At 45.7% G+C, this 18,513-nt stretch overlaps 1 protein-coding gene across 5 annotated transcripts in view; it reads right to left on the bottom strand.

The window, feature by feature from the left end:
• Positions 1-18,513, bottom strand: part of MAPKAP1 (MAPK associated protein 1) — a 79,566-nt gene that overhangs the window by 37,632 nt on the left and 23,421 nt on the right. For 4 of the 5 annotated variants that reach the window (XM_030231363.2, XM_030231364.2, XM_050980807.1 and 1 more), the window contains 2 exons: positions 9,897-10,069; positions 5,745-5,921 (listed from right to left, as the gene is read on the bottom strand). In XM_030231363.2, coding sequence (XP_030087223.1) covers positions 5,745-5,921; positions 9,897-10,069 — 350 coding nt within the window. The remainder of the gene's footprint in view (positions 1-5,744; positions 5,922-9,896; positions 10,070-18,513) is intronic. The other variant, XM_050980808.1, reaches the window with a different exon arrangement.

The raw sequence follows: 18,513 nt of genomic DNA, 5'->3' as shown, positions 1-18,513 counted from the left end.
TCTGCCGCGTGTTCGGCGCAGCAGGAGCAGAGCTGAGGGAGGGAGTGCCACCAGGACTGCAGGTGACACTGCTGTCCTGGGAATGGCCCCAGGGCTCAGAGGCTAAGGCCTGCAATGAGCAGAGATCTTCCCCAGCACTCCACTGAGGAGCAGATTTCCCCTGAAGCTGCTGTGGAGCCCCATGACCTACACGAGCACCACACACCTGCCCTTTACCTGGCCAATCCCTCACTTCCCAAAAGCCTCACAGCTTCAGTCGCAGCTGCCCTGCTGAGCAAGATTCAGTGGATTCTTTAAAGTGAAAAACCTATTCTACAGCTATAATCACAAAAAGGAAACTACCTTTGTGCTTTTATTTAAGCAACACAAGGTTTCTCATTGAAGGGCTGCATGAAAAGCCCTCCATGCTGGACCAGACCATCACAACACCTGATGCCTCCAGGTAATTCATAAAATGCTCTGCAATACCTACAGGAATTTTCCAGAAAACGCCAACCAAAGTACAGGGAAATAAATTAAAATACTCCTGGGAAAAAAGAAATTTTTTTTGCAAAGGCAACAGAAGGCTTCCATAACCTGCTATGGCCAGAACAACCGGAGTCACAATTGTCCCCTTTGTACAAAATGCTTTTCAGCACTGCTCACCCCAGAGAGAGCAGGGCCTGCAGCCCCTTCCCACGGGGCACAGAGTGGCCATTGGCAGATGGCCCCAGCTCAGGGCTGCTCACACGACCAGGCACATCCCAAACATGGAAGATTGTGTCTCGGCTCTTGACACTTCAGCTGCTAAGGAGCACAGGCTGCTGTGATCCCGCCCGTGCTCCGGGCTGGCCCGGCTCAGCCGCTCCTTCCCATTGAGCAGCTGGCCTGAGAACTGTCAGGCTGATTTCCCTGACACTCCATTACTAACCCCTGCCCGAGCCACGGCCATTCTTTGCCTCAGAAGCTGGATCTCATCCCAGAACAATCTTTGAAAGTTTATTTTACTGATCAAAGCAAAATAAGAAAGCCTCTGTGTTTGGCTATATTTAGTGTGCGAGCCGTGAGTGAGTGCTTGGCAGGAGCGCAGGGACGCCGAGCGCGCCCCGCTTTTGTAAACTCTTGGCTGTTTGCTCTGGAGCAGAGCCAGAGGGGCTGAACCCCCAGCCTGCCCCAGCTGCTCCCCTCCCTGCCCTGGCTCCCCTCTCACAAGGCACCACAACGTCAGAGCAACATTTCAGCACTGGCAACGCCACACATCTGAGCCGGGGTGGACTTAACCCAGACCAAAGAGCTCCTGCCATCATCCTGGGGCCAGGCCAGAGCCAGGGCACGTTTCTGTGCCCAGAGGAGGAGCCCAGTGGAATCACAGATTAGCTGGGGTGGGAAGTGACCTCTGGAGATCACCCAGTCCAACCCCCTGCCCAGGCAGGCTCACCCAGAGCAGGGGACACAGGAACGTGCCCAGGTGGGTTTGGGATGTCTCCAGAGAGGGAGACTCCAGCCCCTCCCTGGGCAGCTGTTCCAGGGCTCTGCCACCCTCCACAGAAAGAAGTTCTTCCTCACTTTGAGGTGGAACTTGCTGTGGTTTAGTTTAAGGTCACTGCTCCTTGTCCTGGCACTGGACACACTGCCAGGGTGCCCTTGAGCCGTGCTTGGCACCAGAGCTTCTGGAGCAGCACCAAGCCAGCACAGCCCTGCCTGGTGTGGCCACAGCACAGCAGGCTGGGCTGGAGAAACACACATCCCCCTGAGCTCCCCAGTGCCCAGCCTGCTGTGCCCTGGCCCTGGGCATGGCTGTCCCCACTCAGCCCAATCCAGCACACCCCTAACTGCAATCACTAACAATGTGTTTTACCTCACTCTGCTGAGGTGTGATACCTTCCTTTTAGGTCAACACTCTGAAAATAGGACAGACAAGCAGATGCTGGTCAATCAATTAAAACTGCTGCTGGCAAATTGGAAGCCAAAGAAATTCCTTAGCTTGTATTTTCTGTCATTTTGCAAAAACATACCTGGGTGACAAGGTTAAATCAAGCAAAGGAAATCCCTGGCACTTATCATCCACAGGCATTACTGATAAATTGTGCAGTGGAGGAATAAAGGATTACCTTCTGTATTTTTTCATTACACTTTTCTTTTGTTACAGAATACATAAATCCATTGTGGCACAATGTAATATGTATCATCGTGCTACACCTGTGGACGTTTCATAACGGCTGCCATGTCTGTGCAGTCAGGAATGATAAGTGAACCACCCGTGAATGTTAATGATAGTGATCATTCTGCAGTAACTTGGCTTTCCATCTTCTTTTACAGCCTCCGTGCTGGAGCCAGGGTGGCAAGGTTCAGGAGAGGGAAAGGGAAACAGCAGCACAGGCAGAAGCTCTCCTCGTGGTGCTGAGGTGCCACGGGAACAGGCAGGGTCCCCCCTTTTGCCACAAAATAAAACAACCCACACTGGAAGGACAAAGGGTTTCTGCTCTGAATGAGAAGAGAACTTTTTGAAAAGCTCCTTTCCAATCTAGAGCAATTTTTAAATTTTTGGATTAAAATTAAATTAAAATTTAATTTTTTGATTTTTTTCTTGTTTTTTTTTCTTAACACAGAAGTGGAATTTACTTTCCAGAAATGGAATTGATAGCACTTAAAGCTCACTGCATAACCAGCTGGCATGGCTGGAAGTGCCTGGGAGTGACTAATAGCAATTTCCACTTGATCAGCACAAAGTCAGACTTAAGACTCAAAATCCCAGCTGATGCAATGGACTTACCCTAAGCTGGGTAATTTTTAAGATGAAGTGCACAGTGATAGGAACTGAACTAACTAATACCAGCCACAACTTTTATTCTGAGCCTCAATGACCTGCTTTGTGCATCTCAGATTGGCCTTGCATAGCTCTGTGCACTATTGAGTTTAACTGGCTGCATTTTGACACCTCTATAAGAGTCTTTAGACCTCCACCAAGTTTTCTGATGTCCCCCCACCCCTCCCTCTCCACTATCCTGTCAGCCACATTCTTAATTTTGCACCCACATTACTGTCTTAAATTTCATATGAATATTCTAGAACGTTCTTTGCAGATTACCCACCCCCATGTACAAACCAGGAAGAGGCCTTTTGGGACTGCTGCTGGAGTCCAAGAAAAAACACATTTCAGGGCTTTGAACTGAATTTGCAAATGCACAATGCAAGTCTGGTATTTTACAGGGGTTTCAAACCTTAAACTATCGGGTATGGCAGAGGTGCTGCTTTGAAAATTTGTATATAATAGTCAAAGCAATTTAAGTACAATATCAAAACAGAAAAAAAGTGCTACAGAGCAGAAGAACTGGATGCCAAATTTCCTCTGTGTGCCAACTGGCAGCTGAGCTACAGCTCCTCGAAACACCATTAGATCGAGTGTGTCAAGTTCCAATAATAAAATTTCCAAGGGAAAAAGCCCTAATGATGGTCCAGATTTATTTTAAGCCTTTCAGGTACGACCTCACCACCTCAAGCAGTCTGTATTTCCAAGGACGTGGTGCTTTGTTTGCCTCTCCCTGCCAAACCCCTGGCCAGGAGAGCAGGGCTGTGTGTGGGTGCTGTGCCTGCTGTTGGACAAAGCTCTGCTCTCCACAGCAGCCACCTTCCAAAAACACAGCTCGCTAGACTAATGGGCAGTGAGCAGCCAGAACGACTGCCCTCCTTCTTCTCCTTGTGTAACTTTGCCAGAGTCCTTGGAACTTGCCAAATTCGGTCATGCCTGCTTAGCTTGCTCGACTGATTGTGCCAGAAAAGAAAATAAGACACAGATGTATTTGAGCTCTTTGAGATGCCAGTAAGAGCGACAGCTAATGGCTTCATTTCGACCCTCCCCTACCAGCTGGGCACAGGTGGGGGGATAATGAGGTCCCTCTCCCTAATCAAACTCAATTATTTACTACTCTGTACAGCCACAAAGACATTCACATCCAGCTCGGAATATAAACTGCACTGTGGGCTACTTCCAGCCACCACCTCTGGGCATTTATAACTGGCTCGAGTGGCTCAGAGTTTGCCTTGGCAGGAGTTGAAGTGTATAAAGTTCTGCAAACTGTTTCTGCTCAAACATGTCCTGCAGAAGGGGGGTCCCTGGCGGGGCCCCACCGCGCTCAGCCCGCCAGGAGGAGCACGGCTCCAGCACGGGGCTCCTCACAAGCATCAACATTTTTCAACAGTGATTCAATATTAATAAACATTACAAGTCACAAGGCTGACATGGCAGCAGCTGAAGTACTTCAGCAAGAGGAGGAAAAAAAAGAGATGCAAAATATAAAACCACAATTACATGCACCGGTAGGGTGACGGGGGAGGAAGAAGACAGAATTTACAGCAAACCCTACAAAAATAAGACAGCACACACATGTAAACTCACAGAGGTAACAACCTTTTGATCAAGTGATGATCAAGTAATTCTTTATTCTAGGGGACACATTAAAAATTCTAATTTAAACCTAGCTATTCACCCAGTAATCACAAGCCATTTAAAATTAAAATGTGGATGCTGGCACCACCAAACTGACCCTTTCAGAAGAGCACTGCTTATGATGCAGCTGTCCTATTTCTCCTCAGCAGCACCTTCCAAGCTAGAAGGAAGCTCCTCACATCAGCACAAACGATGGTAAACCAAAAGATTTTGCATTTTTCTGCAGGCCCTGCAGCTGGAGCCTCCTCCTGCTCCCAGCAGCAGGCAGAGCTCTGCTGGCCAGCCCCAGACCCCCCCAAGGTCCCTGGGCTCCCATGGAAGGGCAGTGCCACCTCTGTGAGCCAGCCCCAGCCCCTGGGCCACACCTGGTCACTGCAGTGAGCACTGAGCCCAGCTCAGGCACCCAGGACAGCTCTGGGGAACAGCAGGGGACAGCTGGGGAAGGGCAATTTATCCAAATGAGAAATCGGCCACAATTTAGAGATGTCTATTGACAATGACCTCCCCTTCCTCACCACGGCCTCAGTGCAGCACAGCCCAGCATCTCAGCCTTGAATAACTTACTGGTGAATACTGGGGCCTGAATATTTTATTTCTCAGTGCCCCAGTGCAGTGGAACAAAGTGAATGTGGCCTTTGGGAATACACGTGGGATTTCTGACAATGGCTTTCTGTAGGATGCTTTGCGATGTCGCTAAGAAACACAGTACACAATAAAGTATCTAAAAACTAATTAAACAAGCCAGGTTTTTTAAAAAATGTCTGATTATTCAGAACTAGAAGCAGCTGTAGTGTTAACAAATGTAAGTAATGTCCAATAACCAGGAAAACCCTATTAGCATTTTCATTTCAAGAGCTCCAAACATGAAATATTTTTCCCAAGTAAGAAGTGGCTTATGCTCCTGGCATTTTGTTCTAGTAATTAAGGCCTTCTGATGGTTTAAGAGATTTTTCATTCACAAGTAAAGAAAAATAAAAGTGATCAAGCACAGTATTTATCCCTACTTCACTGATAAGGACATAGCAAATTCTCCTTGATCTACAAGTCAAACAGCTCAGGTCTCAGGGGTGGATGGGATGTCCCTCACCAAACTCTTCTGGACCTGGGAGGGGAATGTCCACACCAGTCCTGTTCCAGCTGGTGTGCTTGGTTACTGCTGATTCCTCTCCTCAACCACAGCACTGTTATTGAGCCACACTCAACTGTTTGTCTATAAAACCACTCCACTGCAGAGCATCACCAAGGGGAGAGGCCCGGGGATGTCGGTGAGGTCGGGAGGAGGAGGAGGGAGCAGGGCTGTGCCCAGCCAGGTACTCACATGCGCACGAAGAGCGACTGCTTGGCTGCCAGCCCTGGGGACGAGTACTTCTCCACCAGGGCCAGCGTGCTGAAGCCAAACTTGTGGATGGGCTCGTTGGAGTCCAGGGGCGGGAAGTCCGTGTCCACCTCGCCGTCGTCCTCGGCGATGTGCAGGCAGTAGGCGCTGACATTGTCACTGCAACAGAGAGCTGCATCAGCACATCTGGCAGGGCACACCGGGCAGGGCACACCGGGCAGGGCACACCTGGCAGGGCACACCTGGCAGAGCACACCTGGCAGAGCACACCTGGCAGGGCACACCTGGCAGGGCACACCTGGCAGGGCACACCTGGCAGAGCACACCTGCACGGGGCACTGCTCCCAAACACCACGGTGACACCACACAAACGTGTCCCCAGAGGTCACAACGTGTCCTGCTGCCATAAGCCCGTGGTGATGGAAAAACCCCAAACCTCAGGGCAGAGCTGTCTTCGTCCTTAACTGCTCTATGAGCAAAACCTGACAATGATTAAAATACACTAAAATCTATAAAAGTTTCATGATCTCATAAAGCAGGAAGGAATATTTCTCCATTTGTGAAAATTTATTTATTTATATGATGACTACACTTCAGAGCTAAAGGCAAACAAGTGGTGTCTGTGATTTTTCACAGGCCAAACAACTGTGAAAGTTTAGTGTCTGTGGGCTGGAGAAGCAGAGTGCTCTCGGGCAGGTGAGCAGGGTAATGAACTATGGGAAAAGTAAAAAACCTGTCCCACACATAGCAATGATTAGCAGAAAACTTACCTTTACTAAATACCTAAGTTCAGTCACTAAGAGCAGTCACAAATTAATAAACACCAACAAGCAGAACTAACACAGAAAGCTGAAACAGATACAATGTGAAAGAAATAAAGAGCTGAGCCTTTCTTTCCACAGATGAAAGCCCAGAGGGAAACATCTATTTATAGCTACCAAACAGGTATTAATCATAATTTCCTAACATTGAAATATATTTCAAATGTTACTTCAGTTTAAATTATTGACCTGAAAATAAGTATTCGTTCTGACTGTAAACCTGCCAGCACTCAGGCCTTTCCCCAGCCACGCAGTAAAGCTGGAGGTGCATGTGGCAGCATGTTTCTAAACTCTGCAGTTTAAATTTGGAGTTTTAATTGCATGATTGATGCTTAAATTAATTAATTGTAAAGTGTATGCTAATTGTTTAATTGGTCGCTTGATCTATATAGATCATTTTTTGAATTAAATGAGTTGATTTACAAAGTTTATTGATTGGATGTGACAATGAATTATTTCACTGACTACCTGATTTGCAATTTTCTCAATTAATTCACAAACCTTTGGTTGCAACTGTGCTTTATTGAGAGTGCTTAGTCCAGGTGATCTATAGGCATCTCGTCGTGACTAAGACATTTATTACAGAAAACAGGGAATAATGATGCATTGCTGTTAATGTAAGCTGCAAATTCGCTCACCAAAAGGTAATTCAGCAACATTCACCACTCTGAATTTTGGAAATTCTGCAAATACCAGTAAAGAAACTTTCTGGCCTTGAAGCCTTGCAGGGATGGGGCAGCCACAGCTGCTCTGGGCACTCTGTGCCAGGGCCTCACCAGCCTCACAGCCAGCAATTCCTGATTCCCAATACCCCACCCCATTCCCTGTGCCCTGTCCCATGCCTTGTCCCCAGCTGGAGGAGCACACAGCCAGGGGCAGCAGAACACACCCAGCAGCTCCTCTCCCAGCAAACTGGGGAAATGCACAGCACTGTTCACATCCCACAGAGTCTGCACTCATGGGCTGGCTTCCTCAGCACCAACACTGATTTAGTCACCATGTGCTACAAGAGAAAAAAAGTCCAGTGAGTAAAACTGTTCAGCACTTTGAACCTCCACCAGGCTGAGGGAGATTGAAGTTGGGAACTTACAAGTTCAGCACAAAAACTGAGAGATTCACTCCTCACTTCTAAAAATAGCAAATCCATTTGAACTGTGCACCTCACTATTAATTTCTTCCTAGAAAGGGATTTTGTTTATTTTTTGCAGGTGGAATCATTCCAGCACATCTGTCAGGGGCTGGCAAGAAATTGGTCTGCTGGGTTACAACCCAGCTCCATGTGTGGGAGGCCAGGGACAGGGCTGCTAACACTGCCAGTGGTTCCTGGAACCAAGAGACTGAATAGAGACAAATACAACACAATTAGAATAAAAAAGGCAGCCTAATTGAATACAGAATGTTCTCAAAGCTGTCAACTAGTACTCATTCACTTCAGACTCTTACACCTATCTTTTAGGAAAAGGAATTAGGCAGTAATATATTCTTTTCCTAAAGACAGAAGGGGTTGTTTCTCCTAATTATAAAGTCTAAAACCTCCTCATTATTCTCACAGTGTCACTAGCAGGTATAGTTGTCACTCTGCATGCCTTGCATACCCATCTGAGCCATTCTATAGATGTATTTTAGTGCAGTGCCATAATTATCCCCATTTTGTCTCTCCACACTCTCACCTGACTGAATGAGGAACAAATGGCCAAAGTAGAATGGGTACCCTACACCAGCTCCTTCCTTACTTGGAAGTATGAGAATTAGTTTACAGTTAAATCAATCCTTGCCTCAGGACTGGCAGTCAGCAATGCTAAATAAAAGATGATGAGAAATAATTAAGGACCTCCAAGCAAACAAACTTCTTGGAAACTCGGGGCTCTGGCCCCAGCCTGAGCCTTTGTCCCCAGACTCTGACTCCTGCTCTTGGGAACTCACAACTCCCTTATTTATTTTATTCCTTCTGCCTGAGATTTGATTACATTGGACAGCCTCCTTGCTCATGAGCACTTTTTGACACATCATAACATCTTATCCTTCAAGGCAGACAGTGAAATTCATTTCTTCCCACTGCTGCCTTTTGCTGTGGGCAGTGATGGTTCATGGAGCACTCCACTCATGGGTGCTGTTCCATTTGTGCTCTGCTGTGCTCCTGAAAAATATGTGTGTGCCCAAAGACTGACATCACTGGAGTCTTACTCATTAAAAAATAACCTAATCATACACAAAGGACACTTCTCTGAACTTGTGATATAATGAACAGAAATTAATAACAGCAAATGAAATGGCACCATCTGTGAATAATTTTAAATTTCTTCTCCAGAACATAAAAAAGGACAAATCCAATCCAAGTGTTAAACCCCAGAAAGATTTCACATGTCTGTTGAGAAGAGCTATGGGAAAATCCATATCCAAAGAAAGAACATCCATGGAAGTGTTTTCAAGAGGGGCTGCTTTCCTGCATGCCCTGTCTAGGGAGCAGAAATCAGCAAGTCCAAACACAGGAGCCCAAGTGCCCTGACTCCCATTCCCAACACAGCTGGGCTACAGCAGCAGCTAAGGCAGCTGAGCCCTCCAGGACTCCTGAAAAATGCTGGAAGAGTGACCTGTGAAATTCAGGATCAAAAAACCCCCACCCATTCATTCAATACTCCAGGATCAATAAAAAAGTGAAATTTGGCTCATATAGAAAAAAATCCAAACAAAACTCTCAGCCTCCTTTGCACCAGGGACATCCCTGCCAGTAACTGCTGCTGACAACTCTGTAATAAACTACTTTAAGTCCTTATTTTATGTTCTATGGCCCAGCAAAACCAGAAGTATTTTACACAGCTGTTCTAAAACGAAAGCTGCTCAGGTGAGCTGTTCTGAAGAACCTTTCTATGCATCTCCTGTCATCTGCCACGAAAAAGGAACAGCTCTTACTAACCATCACCAGTGCTCCAGCAGAGCAGAGAGACTTGGAGGAGTTCTGGACTTTATCTGACATCTTGTGATCTCAGCCATTAAGGACGCTAGCAAGAAATAGATGGGACATGAAATAACAAATGCCTCTGTGACACCAAAAGAGATAAAGTCTGCATTATTTTTACATAGTTTTGGAATGATGATTCATTTACAGGCCCAAGCCTTCCTGTTGATCCTTTCCCAGCACACAGCAGTTAATTGAAAGAGAAATGGCTGGAGGTGCTGCTGGGAGGGAAACACTGCTAAATGGGAAGGTGCTAGGATTATATTTCCAAACGCTGACACAGAAATCCTTTTCAGTATGCAAAAAGGCTGCAGAGGAGAAATGGAGAGGTCAGAGGTAGTAAAGAAAGAGCATTACTTCAGCTTGGGTTCCCGTCCCTCACTTGTATATTGCCAGCAGATGAGCCCGATCAGGTCGTGCACCTTGGCGTTGGCGATGGTCACCACGGTCATGGGCTGCAGCTTGTCCTGGCTCGTGTGCAGGGGGAGGTAGACATCGATTTTTTTGGTTGCTGTTGTACCAACGTGGCCCTGGTGAGGAAACATATTTCATCAGGATGTATCCAAAAGTGTCACCGGGTTTATACAAAATCTGGGCGGATGGAAATCGGCTCAGCAGGAAAACTAAAATACGCTGCTATGGCTTCAAATTGGATGGAGAAGAAACATTTAAATTCCAATTATTTCCCTGCTGTTTATCTGTAAAAAGGACATGAAATATCTGGACATGATTTCACAGATTTCCATAAAGAGCCTGAACTTTGCTGCAGGATCCCAAGTTCCTGCAGAATCCAAAAAAAAACGGAATTATGCGTGGGATGGGGAGGAGGAGGGACCCAACAAACCAGCCTAAGACTTCTGAAGTGCACTACCCTTGTTTCTGCACTTCTGCTCTCTTCTGCAGCTCTTCCCCTCCACCTGAGGAGCCCCCAGAGGGAGCACACACACCCACTCACCAAGGCTTGGCCATGGCTTGCCAAGAGCAGAACAAACCACAGCTGAGCCACTGACGTGCTCTGTTTGAGGACACCAAGAAGAAGCAACTAATACTGGGCTTTACTGGAACTTACTGGATGAAAAGAATCCATCTGGTGCCCTGGAGACTGACAATTAAATAAACCATAAAGCACACAGCAACACAGATCTATGAAGTTTGCATTACAAGGAAAGGATGTTTAATCCACTGCAGGTGGGACTGCAGCTTTCACCCAGAAATCTTCTAAACAAACAAAAGATTGCACATCCTGACCCCCTCTTCCAAAGCACTCCAAGTAACTCTGTATCTCCATCTCTCTCCATACTACAGGGGCCTTGAGAAGAGAAAGGGCTTCCTGAATTAACCACTTGGAATTCTAAGTAACAGAATAAAAGGATTCAATGCTATAAATCTATAATGAGAGCATAAAACAGGGAGTTAAATGCCATGTGCTAATTTCAATATATTGTTAAAAACCATTTGATCCTTCAGTGTGATTATAAATTAGAGAAGTAATAGGAATTTAAAGATTAAAGTTATTCATACTGGCATAGCTAAAAGTATTATTAAAATCCATCCCAACATAATACATTTATTTTTTAAGAAAGCATTTTTATAGAACAGATACCTCCTCTTCTCTTATTTTTAGGGTAAGAAGAAACCGGTTTGGTTCAATTAAAGGAAGGGTCAGGATTGCAACAGAACATGGGACATTCCTTCACTCTGTTTGGATAAACCTGAGCAAGCTTTGGTTGAGCTCATGTGCCCGGGACCCTCTGGGACACCTTAACCTCTCCAGGTCATGAACACAACAGAGCTACAGCTGCTAAAACCACCAGGGTGGGCTTCTGTCTCTCCACCTCTCCTGCTTTTCTACTTCCAGGGCTTATTTTGAAAGGGAAATGAGCTGGGACTGGGTGACAGTTCAGCTGTGTGTGCCCAGGTGCAGACACGGGGGGCACGGGGGGCTGAGGGTTGGTGATGTTGGTGCTGCCCAGACCCCCCGAGCTGAGGCTGCCTTGGCAGGAGAAGGAGCAAACAGCAGCCACCAGGAAATTAACAGGACTCCTTGGCACACCACGCCAGTCACACAGATAAATCCAAGGAGGGTAGAATTGTAAATAATGCTGGGTCCTGACAATGGAAGATCCAAGAAAAATGGACAGCCAGATGTGGGAGTTGATGCCAAGGTTGCAATTGATACACCCAGCCAGGAAAGGGACAAAGGAGCCAGGAGCTGGGACTGACAACCAGAGAGACCAGATTATCCACCAGCCACTGCATGAACAGTGAGAGCTCACAACCCAAACCCAGGAATCTATAAAATCACCCTGGCCAGGGACCTGGGCTCCCTGTCCCAAAGCTGGCACTCACACTCCTGGGCTCCCTGTCCCAAAGCTGGCACTCACACTCCTGGGCTCCCTGTCCCAAAGCTGGCACTCACACTCCTGGGCTCCCTGAGTCCCAAAGCTGGCACTCACACTCCTGGGCTCCCCGAGTCCCAAAGCTGGCACTCACACTCCTGGGCTCCCTGAGTCCCAAAGCTGGCACTCACACTCCTGGGCTCCCTGTCCCAAAGCTGGCACTCACACTCCTGGGCTTCCAGGAGTGTTTATTGCAAACTGGTGGCATTTGTTCAGAACCACAAGACAAATCCAAGCCATCAGGTCCCTGTCTGGGGCAATCACAGCCTCAGCCCATCCTGCAGTGTCAGTTGTTCAGAAGTGCCTGAGAGCTCAATCACTGACCTGCTGGGAGCAGGGCTGGCCGTGGTGGCACTGGGCATGGGGACATGGGGACACAGGGACAGAGGGACATGGGGACCAGCAGAGCCCAGGGCTCAGAGCCACCCCAGTGACAGAGCCCAGGGCTCAGAGCCAGCCCAGTGACAGCTCCTGGGCTCTGCAGGGACCTGCAGCCTCCTCTCCAGGAGGAACCACTCGGACCCACAGCCATTCCTGGATCCACCACTACTTCTGGCTCCCAGCTGAAAACTGCATTCCAAGTGGAAATGCTGAGGAAACCCAGAAGATAAAGGACAATTACCAATATTCAAAGAGGCAGCACCAAACTTTATTAATAGATCCTGTATAAAATTCAATGGAAAATCTATTCAGGGCCAGGGGCCTTACCATTTGGAGTTTCCTTAATAGCCTCCAATAAATCTGGGAAGCATAAAGGGGCTGTTAAATTAACATTTTCCTGATCTGTCACCTGTGGCACAGTTAATTTGTCAAAAAATTCTTTTAGCTTGTCACTGGACACTGTATATTCTGACAAATGAAGTCTGGAATAAAATTGACAAAATATCTCGTTAATTTTCTAGGAAATCACAAATCTGATTCCATTAAGCTTTTATTGTTAGAAATGTTATATCCCACCAATCCTTTAAGAAAGTGAGGAGTAACTGGATACACTGAAAATGTACAATAAATCACAGAAAAATTTCCTAGTATTTTTATTAATGGACTAAGGGTCCTTGGTGCTCTCCTACAGTACATCAAATTTAAAAAAAAATTAAAATTTATCAGTGCTACCAACATAAGATGTCTTTCTAAGATTTAAAATCAAATTTTAATTGAAGTGCATGAGGGAATGCACCCCTCCCTCCAGCAGCAGAGAAGGGTACCTTCAGCAGGTCACTGGCACCTCACCTGACACAGGACTGGGGAGAGCTCCCCATCCCAGGACAGCTCTCCCTGGGGAGCACCTGCAGAACAGGAGCAGGGGGGACAGTCAGGCACAGCGTGTCCTTCTCACTCCTGCTTTGCTTCTCTGCACACCAGGCACAAAATTAAAACAAAGTCCATAAACATTTCCAAGAGAAAAGTGATTGATTTCAACACTGACAATTTACTGCCTCTTCCTGCACAATGGAGTTCTGTGACTAAATGTTATATCACTTTAAGATTAGATGTTCTAATGATATAATGCAAAGATTTTACAGAATCATTATTTAGTGGGAGTCATAAAAACCTCTTAAAATTAATCTTTCATGCACATCTAGCTTACCCAAAGTTAGCATTTAATTAGATGGCCTTGGCACGAATGAGCTTACTACTTTATTTGCCCAATCAGTATATGTCTCTTCAGTAATTATAATTAATTCAAGTCATTGACTCACCTCCCAGCAAACAACGCTAAACACTGCACAAAATGGAAACAAATGCCTTCCATTCCCAAATGCAAAATGTCTTCTCACTTTTAAACTCAGTTAAATGCTTTTTGGTTTGGGTGACACTCTGTGATCCAGCAATCACCTCCCCAGCACAACTTACTGGCTTAGGTATTTCATTGACACACAGAAAATACTTGAAGGGGAAAAGTGGAAACACAATAACCCAGTATTTGCATCACACAGGAATTTCTAACAGATCAGAGCACAGATGTTTATGGCAATAAAAGGGACCATATTTTCCTTTTTTCTTTCCTTCTCCAACCCACCACACTGTTCCCTACCACGGCAAGACTGGAAAGGTGCTTGTTCCATCAGGTGGTTACACCAGCACTGGGGTTTTTCATCCCTTTGGGCACTCGGTTCCTCCTGTTATTCCCAAACCACAGGTGGAGGACACCCAGAGAGGCTGGGGTGCAGCCCCAGCACACTGCCAGCCCTGCAGCTCCTCAGTGAAGCCCCAAAATTGTTCCCTTCTGAGGAGAGGAGTCTCCTTTGCATCACCCCAGCTTGTGCTGCAGTTAGCAGATCACAATGTAAAACTCCATTAACATCATTAAATACTTAATTTATCTTATTCACACTGTCACTATTCATAAAAATTTAACCCAGTAATTTCCTGTTATCCAAAGCATAACAAAGTATGAATATTTAACTGCAAGGTAAATAACACACTATTATTTTTTATTCTAAATTGTTGACTTGAGTTAGCATGCCTGCTCTGCAGAGCACCAGGCGATTTGTCAATTAAAGGTCCAGATGTTGTGCAGGCTGCAGAGGCAGCAGCAGCTCTGAGCAAGGCATCCTCTGCATGGCAATGATCACTACAGCCCCAGCTCCAGGCTGCAGTAACATGCTCATGTTTTATTCCAGCCCCCTCCTAATGTACCAGTTAATTACACAACACACAGCTGAGAGACATCACCTCCGAGCTGGACAGGTTCCTTCCATGCTTCCACCTGAACACACCTTCACACTCAGAACCAGATTTGCAGAAATAACCACACAGTCCAGCACCAAATCACTGCCTGCTCTTGCTTGGCATTCACTCCCACAATTAATAAAATTATGTAAGTCCTGAGCAAAGAATAAGACACATAGTGCTGGTAACAGCACGTTTCAATTATAGCAACACACATTCCTTTGTACAACTCTCTGTGAATTACAATCCCATTTACTTGCAGTGCTATTAATGTGAATTCTTAATACTGCTTTTTTTCTGACAAATGCTACATGGAAGGAGGGAGAAGGCCCAGGTCCATCCCTGTTACAGCCCAGGCTGTGTTTATGTCCATGTGTCAGATTTAGGACAAATGGCCCTGTCCATCCCTCCCTTGGCACTGTGCCCCACACTGGCTCCCTCTCTGTGTGCCCAAGCCAACCCAGAGGGTGGGATGTCCCACCAGCCCTGTGGCACCAGCTCAGCCTGCCCTGCAGCCCTGGGCTGCTCAGCTCCCACTGCTCTGGTGAGGGATAAAACCACAGGTTTAGATCGATCCAAGTGGTGATGCTCCAGCTGCAGCAGAAATGCATTCATTACCCCAAACCATCCTCAGATTCCTTCTAGTGAGGAGAAGAAACAGCCTCTTTAGAAGAATTATACACATTTTACTCAGTAATAAACATTGCAATTTAATACTGAGGAATAGAGTTATTCTTTGTAATAACAAAATGCAACCAAAACTTATAATTAAAACTCCACCATAAACATTATTTGTGCGTTAAGGAACGTGCCACGATCTATTTTAACGAACAGATGCTCTAGAAAAGATAAATGCTTTCAGAAATATTCAATCCTTGAACAGATCAGCCTCTAATCCTCTGCTTCTGCTGCACAAAGCAGACAGCTCAAGTTCCTCGAGGACATCAGCCAACCTTAGGTGGAACATTTTTAATACATCACCGTGTCACTTTTTAATGTGCCACAATCTATTAACCACATGGCAAACTAACAGGGATTTTTAAAATATGGGTTTTATAGCTTTGTGCCGGTGATTAATTAAATAAATAGCCAGCGTTTCACAAATCATCCCTCTAATTAGGCAGAGCCAGGCACGCTGCATTCCTGGCAGCACTGGCAGCTGAAGCTGCAGCGGGGCAGCGCAGCCCGGCCCCGCCGCCGGCCCGCAGGTGCTGCACTCGGCTGGAACGGGCTCCAGCTGCCTGCAAAACATGTTCTCTGCAATTATTCTCCCTCATCCTGCAGGAAACCATCGAGGTAACAAAGGCAGCGCAGCCGTGCCTGCGATTTGACCTGAGTAGCAAAGTTGTGCCTTGCAGAAAATGAACAAATATTAAAGGCGGATGCTGGAAAAACGCACCCGCTAAACGATGCATTTTCTGTCAAAACATTTCAAAGTTGAAGCTACAACTAATTACATGCAGTCCATTCAAAGAAGCCAAGCAAGACTTATCATTAAAATGACTCAATTATTCTTTAAAGAAAGAGAAAATCATCTGTAAAACCTGCCCGCAATCTCATCAGTTTTACTGTACCTACCTCAATACATCATTTCCCCCAGAGCTCAAATTAAACTCTTAATAGTTAATATGCTCAAGTTTTACCCTAAGTTTTCCTCCAGACTATTATTAACTGGAATTTCCTACCTAGGAAGGGTTTTATATGGAAATTTGTTCTGCAGTGTTTAGTGACACTATCACAACAGCTTTTTGCCCCTCAATTTAGAAACCATCAGGGAGACAGAATGTGCTGTGGAGTCAGGCAGCTCATGGAGATGGGATCTGATTTCCTCCACCAGGTGATTTCTCTCTCAGCATCAGTCCCCACACTACACCTTAAAGCCAGGTTTCCTTGCACTCAGGAAGAATTTTGCGCTCTTGGACTGGGGTGTCACAGACCACGTGCCCCTGGTGCCAGGGCAGGTGCCCAGCACTGGGAAGGAGCCTGGGACTGATAAATAATGAACGATAAATAACAAATACAGCATCCCACTGACACTTCTTCCTTGCACTCCCCTCCCTCCTGGCAGCAGGTGCTGGCACACCAGTGCATCCCTCACACAGCACCAGTTTCAGGGGGCTCTCCCCTCCAGCACCTCATCAGCCACGTGGCACTCGGGGCCACCTCTAAAAGGACCATTAAAGACTTTAACCCTAAAGCTTTTGCCCTTAAAATACGTGAAAATGCCCTGATGGGCTGTTCAAGCAACTTTGATGCAGGACACTTTCTGACATAAAGTGTTTTCAACATTTTTTCCCCCAGGATTTATGTCCATAGCAGCCTGAAGTATGATAAATTCATAAATTCAATCTCCACAAAGACCTGAGAAACTGCTCTTATTAGTAAATCAAGTATTAAGAAGACAGTGACAATTTTCTTCCTCTTTGGTTCAGATAAGGAAACAAAAGAATTTACATGGGAAAAACCTGACCACTATATTGCTTTTACAAATTCTGAGTGGGAAATATTAAATAATTGAAAAAAAAAAAAGAAGTATAAATTTATACTGGAATCAAGAATAAACCAATTACCACTTCACTTACATTTAATGTTTAACTACAAAACAAGAACTCTTTGATTAGTGATTTCATGGTGCTCAAACAGACACATAAGTCAGCCCTTTCTCCACAATTACCATCAATGCTTTAAAACTATTTTTCAACTACTAGAGTCAAAGTAAAGGCATAGTCTAAAAGACTATCCTGTGAGAAATTTAAAAACCCAACTTTCTGTCCCTCAGGAATGTTTCTCCCAACAAGGATGTCTGTTAAATGGACACATCCAACTCTTCTGCAAACAGCAGCCATTAGAAACATGTGCTAATAAAGCATTTCCATATTTCTTTGGCTGTTAAGAACCTCAACTTGTGAATACGTTTTTTATTTGATTTGATCTGTAATTAAGGGAAAGATAATGACACTACTAAATTGCTAAAAATCAATTAGATAGAATAAAACGCAATATGATTCAGCCAAAAGATTAACAAGTGCATTATAAAAACTCTTTAAAATTCTTTAATTCTAATTAAGCTGCTTTAAATGGCCATGGCCTAAAAAATGCTTTTAATTTCAAGGCATCACCAATTTTCCTGCGTGTTTCACTGCACTGGCTGTTTGCCTTCCTTCTCCTTTTTTTTTAAAGGAAGATTTAAAGCAAAAGTGGCAGCTTGGGAAGAGCTGCTGTCCCACTCACAGGTCCTGCAGGGGCTCTGGGCAGGGTCAGCTCCTCTGTCAGCTGGGCTTGAAATCAAATCTTAGAGCAGAACTCCTATCTCCCAGCGATCCAGGGGCTGTTCCTCATGGAGCCTCCCTCTCGAGACATCCCATCCCACCTGGGCACACTCCTGTGTTCCCTGCTCTCTGAAGGATCTCCAGGGTCCCTCCAAGCCCCCAACTCTGTCATTGTGAGGTTCTGTGCACGTCAGGACAGGTTTCTCCAGTAACAATCCCATGAGCAATATCCGTGCCCAGTTTAAGCCCTGTCCCATCTCAGATTTTAAGTGCAGCTTAATTTTAAACAAATCAACCAGCAGTCTCTCTAAGATCAACTCACAGCACCATTACCAAGGTATTAACCTCTGCTTTTTGATATTACTCTTCCCCAACCCCAGAGCATCTCCTCCTCCCTCCCCTTGCCCCACGGAAGGCACGGAGCAGGGAGAGCAGAGGGAAGAGAATTCCTCCCTCCCACACAGCACAACCAGCCAGTTCAACCCAGCCTGAGTTCCTCCAAGTTGTAGGGAGAGCAAACAACAGCACCAACTTTTCTAATTTCATCCTCTAGTACTCCCAAGTAAATAAGAGAGAGGAAAAAAAAGTAAAGTTTTCCTACAAATAGAAACTGTCACTTACTGGGATGTGATC

Source organism: Serinus canaria, chromosome 17 (genome assembly GCF_022539315.1).
Source record: "Serinus canaria isolate serCan28SL12 chromosome 17, serCan2020, whole genome shotgun sequence".
NCBI lineage: Eukaryota > Metazoa > Chordata > Aves > Passeriformes > Fringillidae > Serinus > Serinus canaria.
The sequence above is the reverse complement of the archived record's forward strand: the minus strand, read 5'-3'. Positions and strand labels throughout refer to the sequence as shown.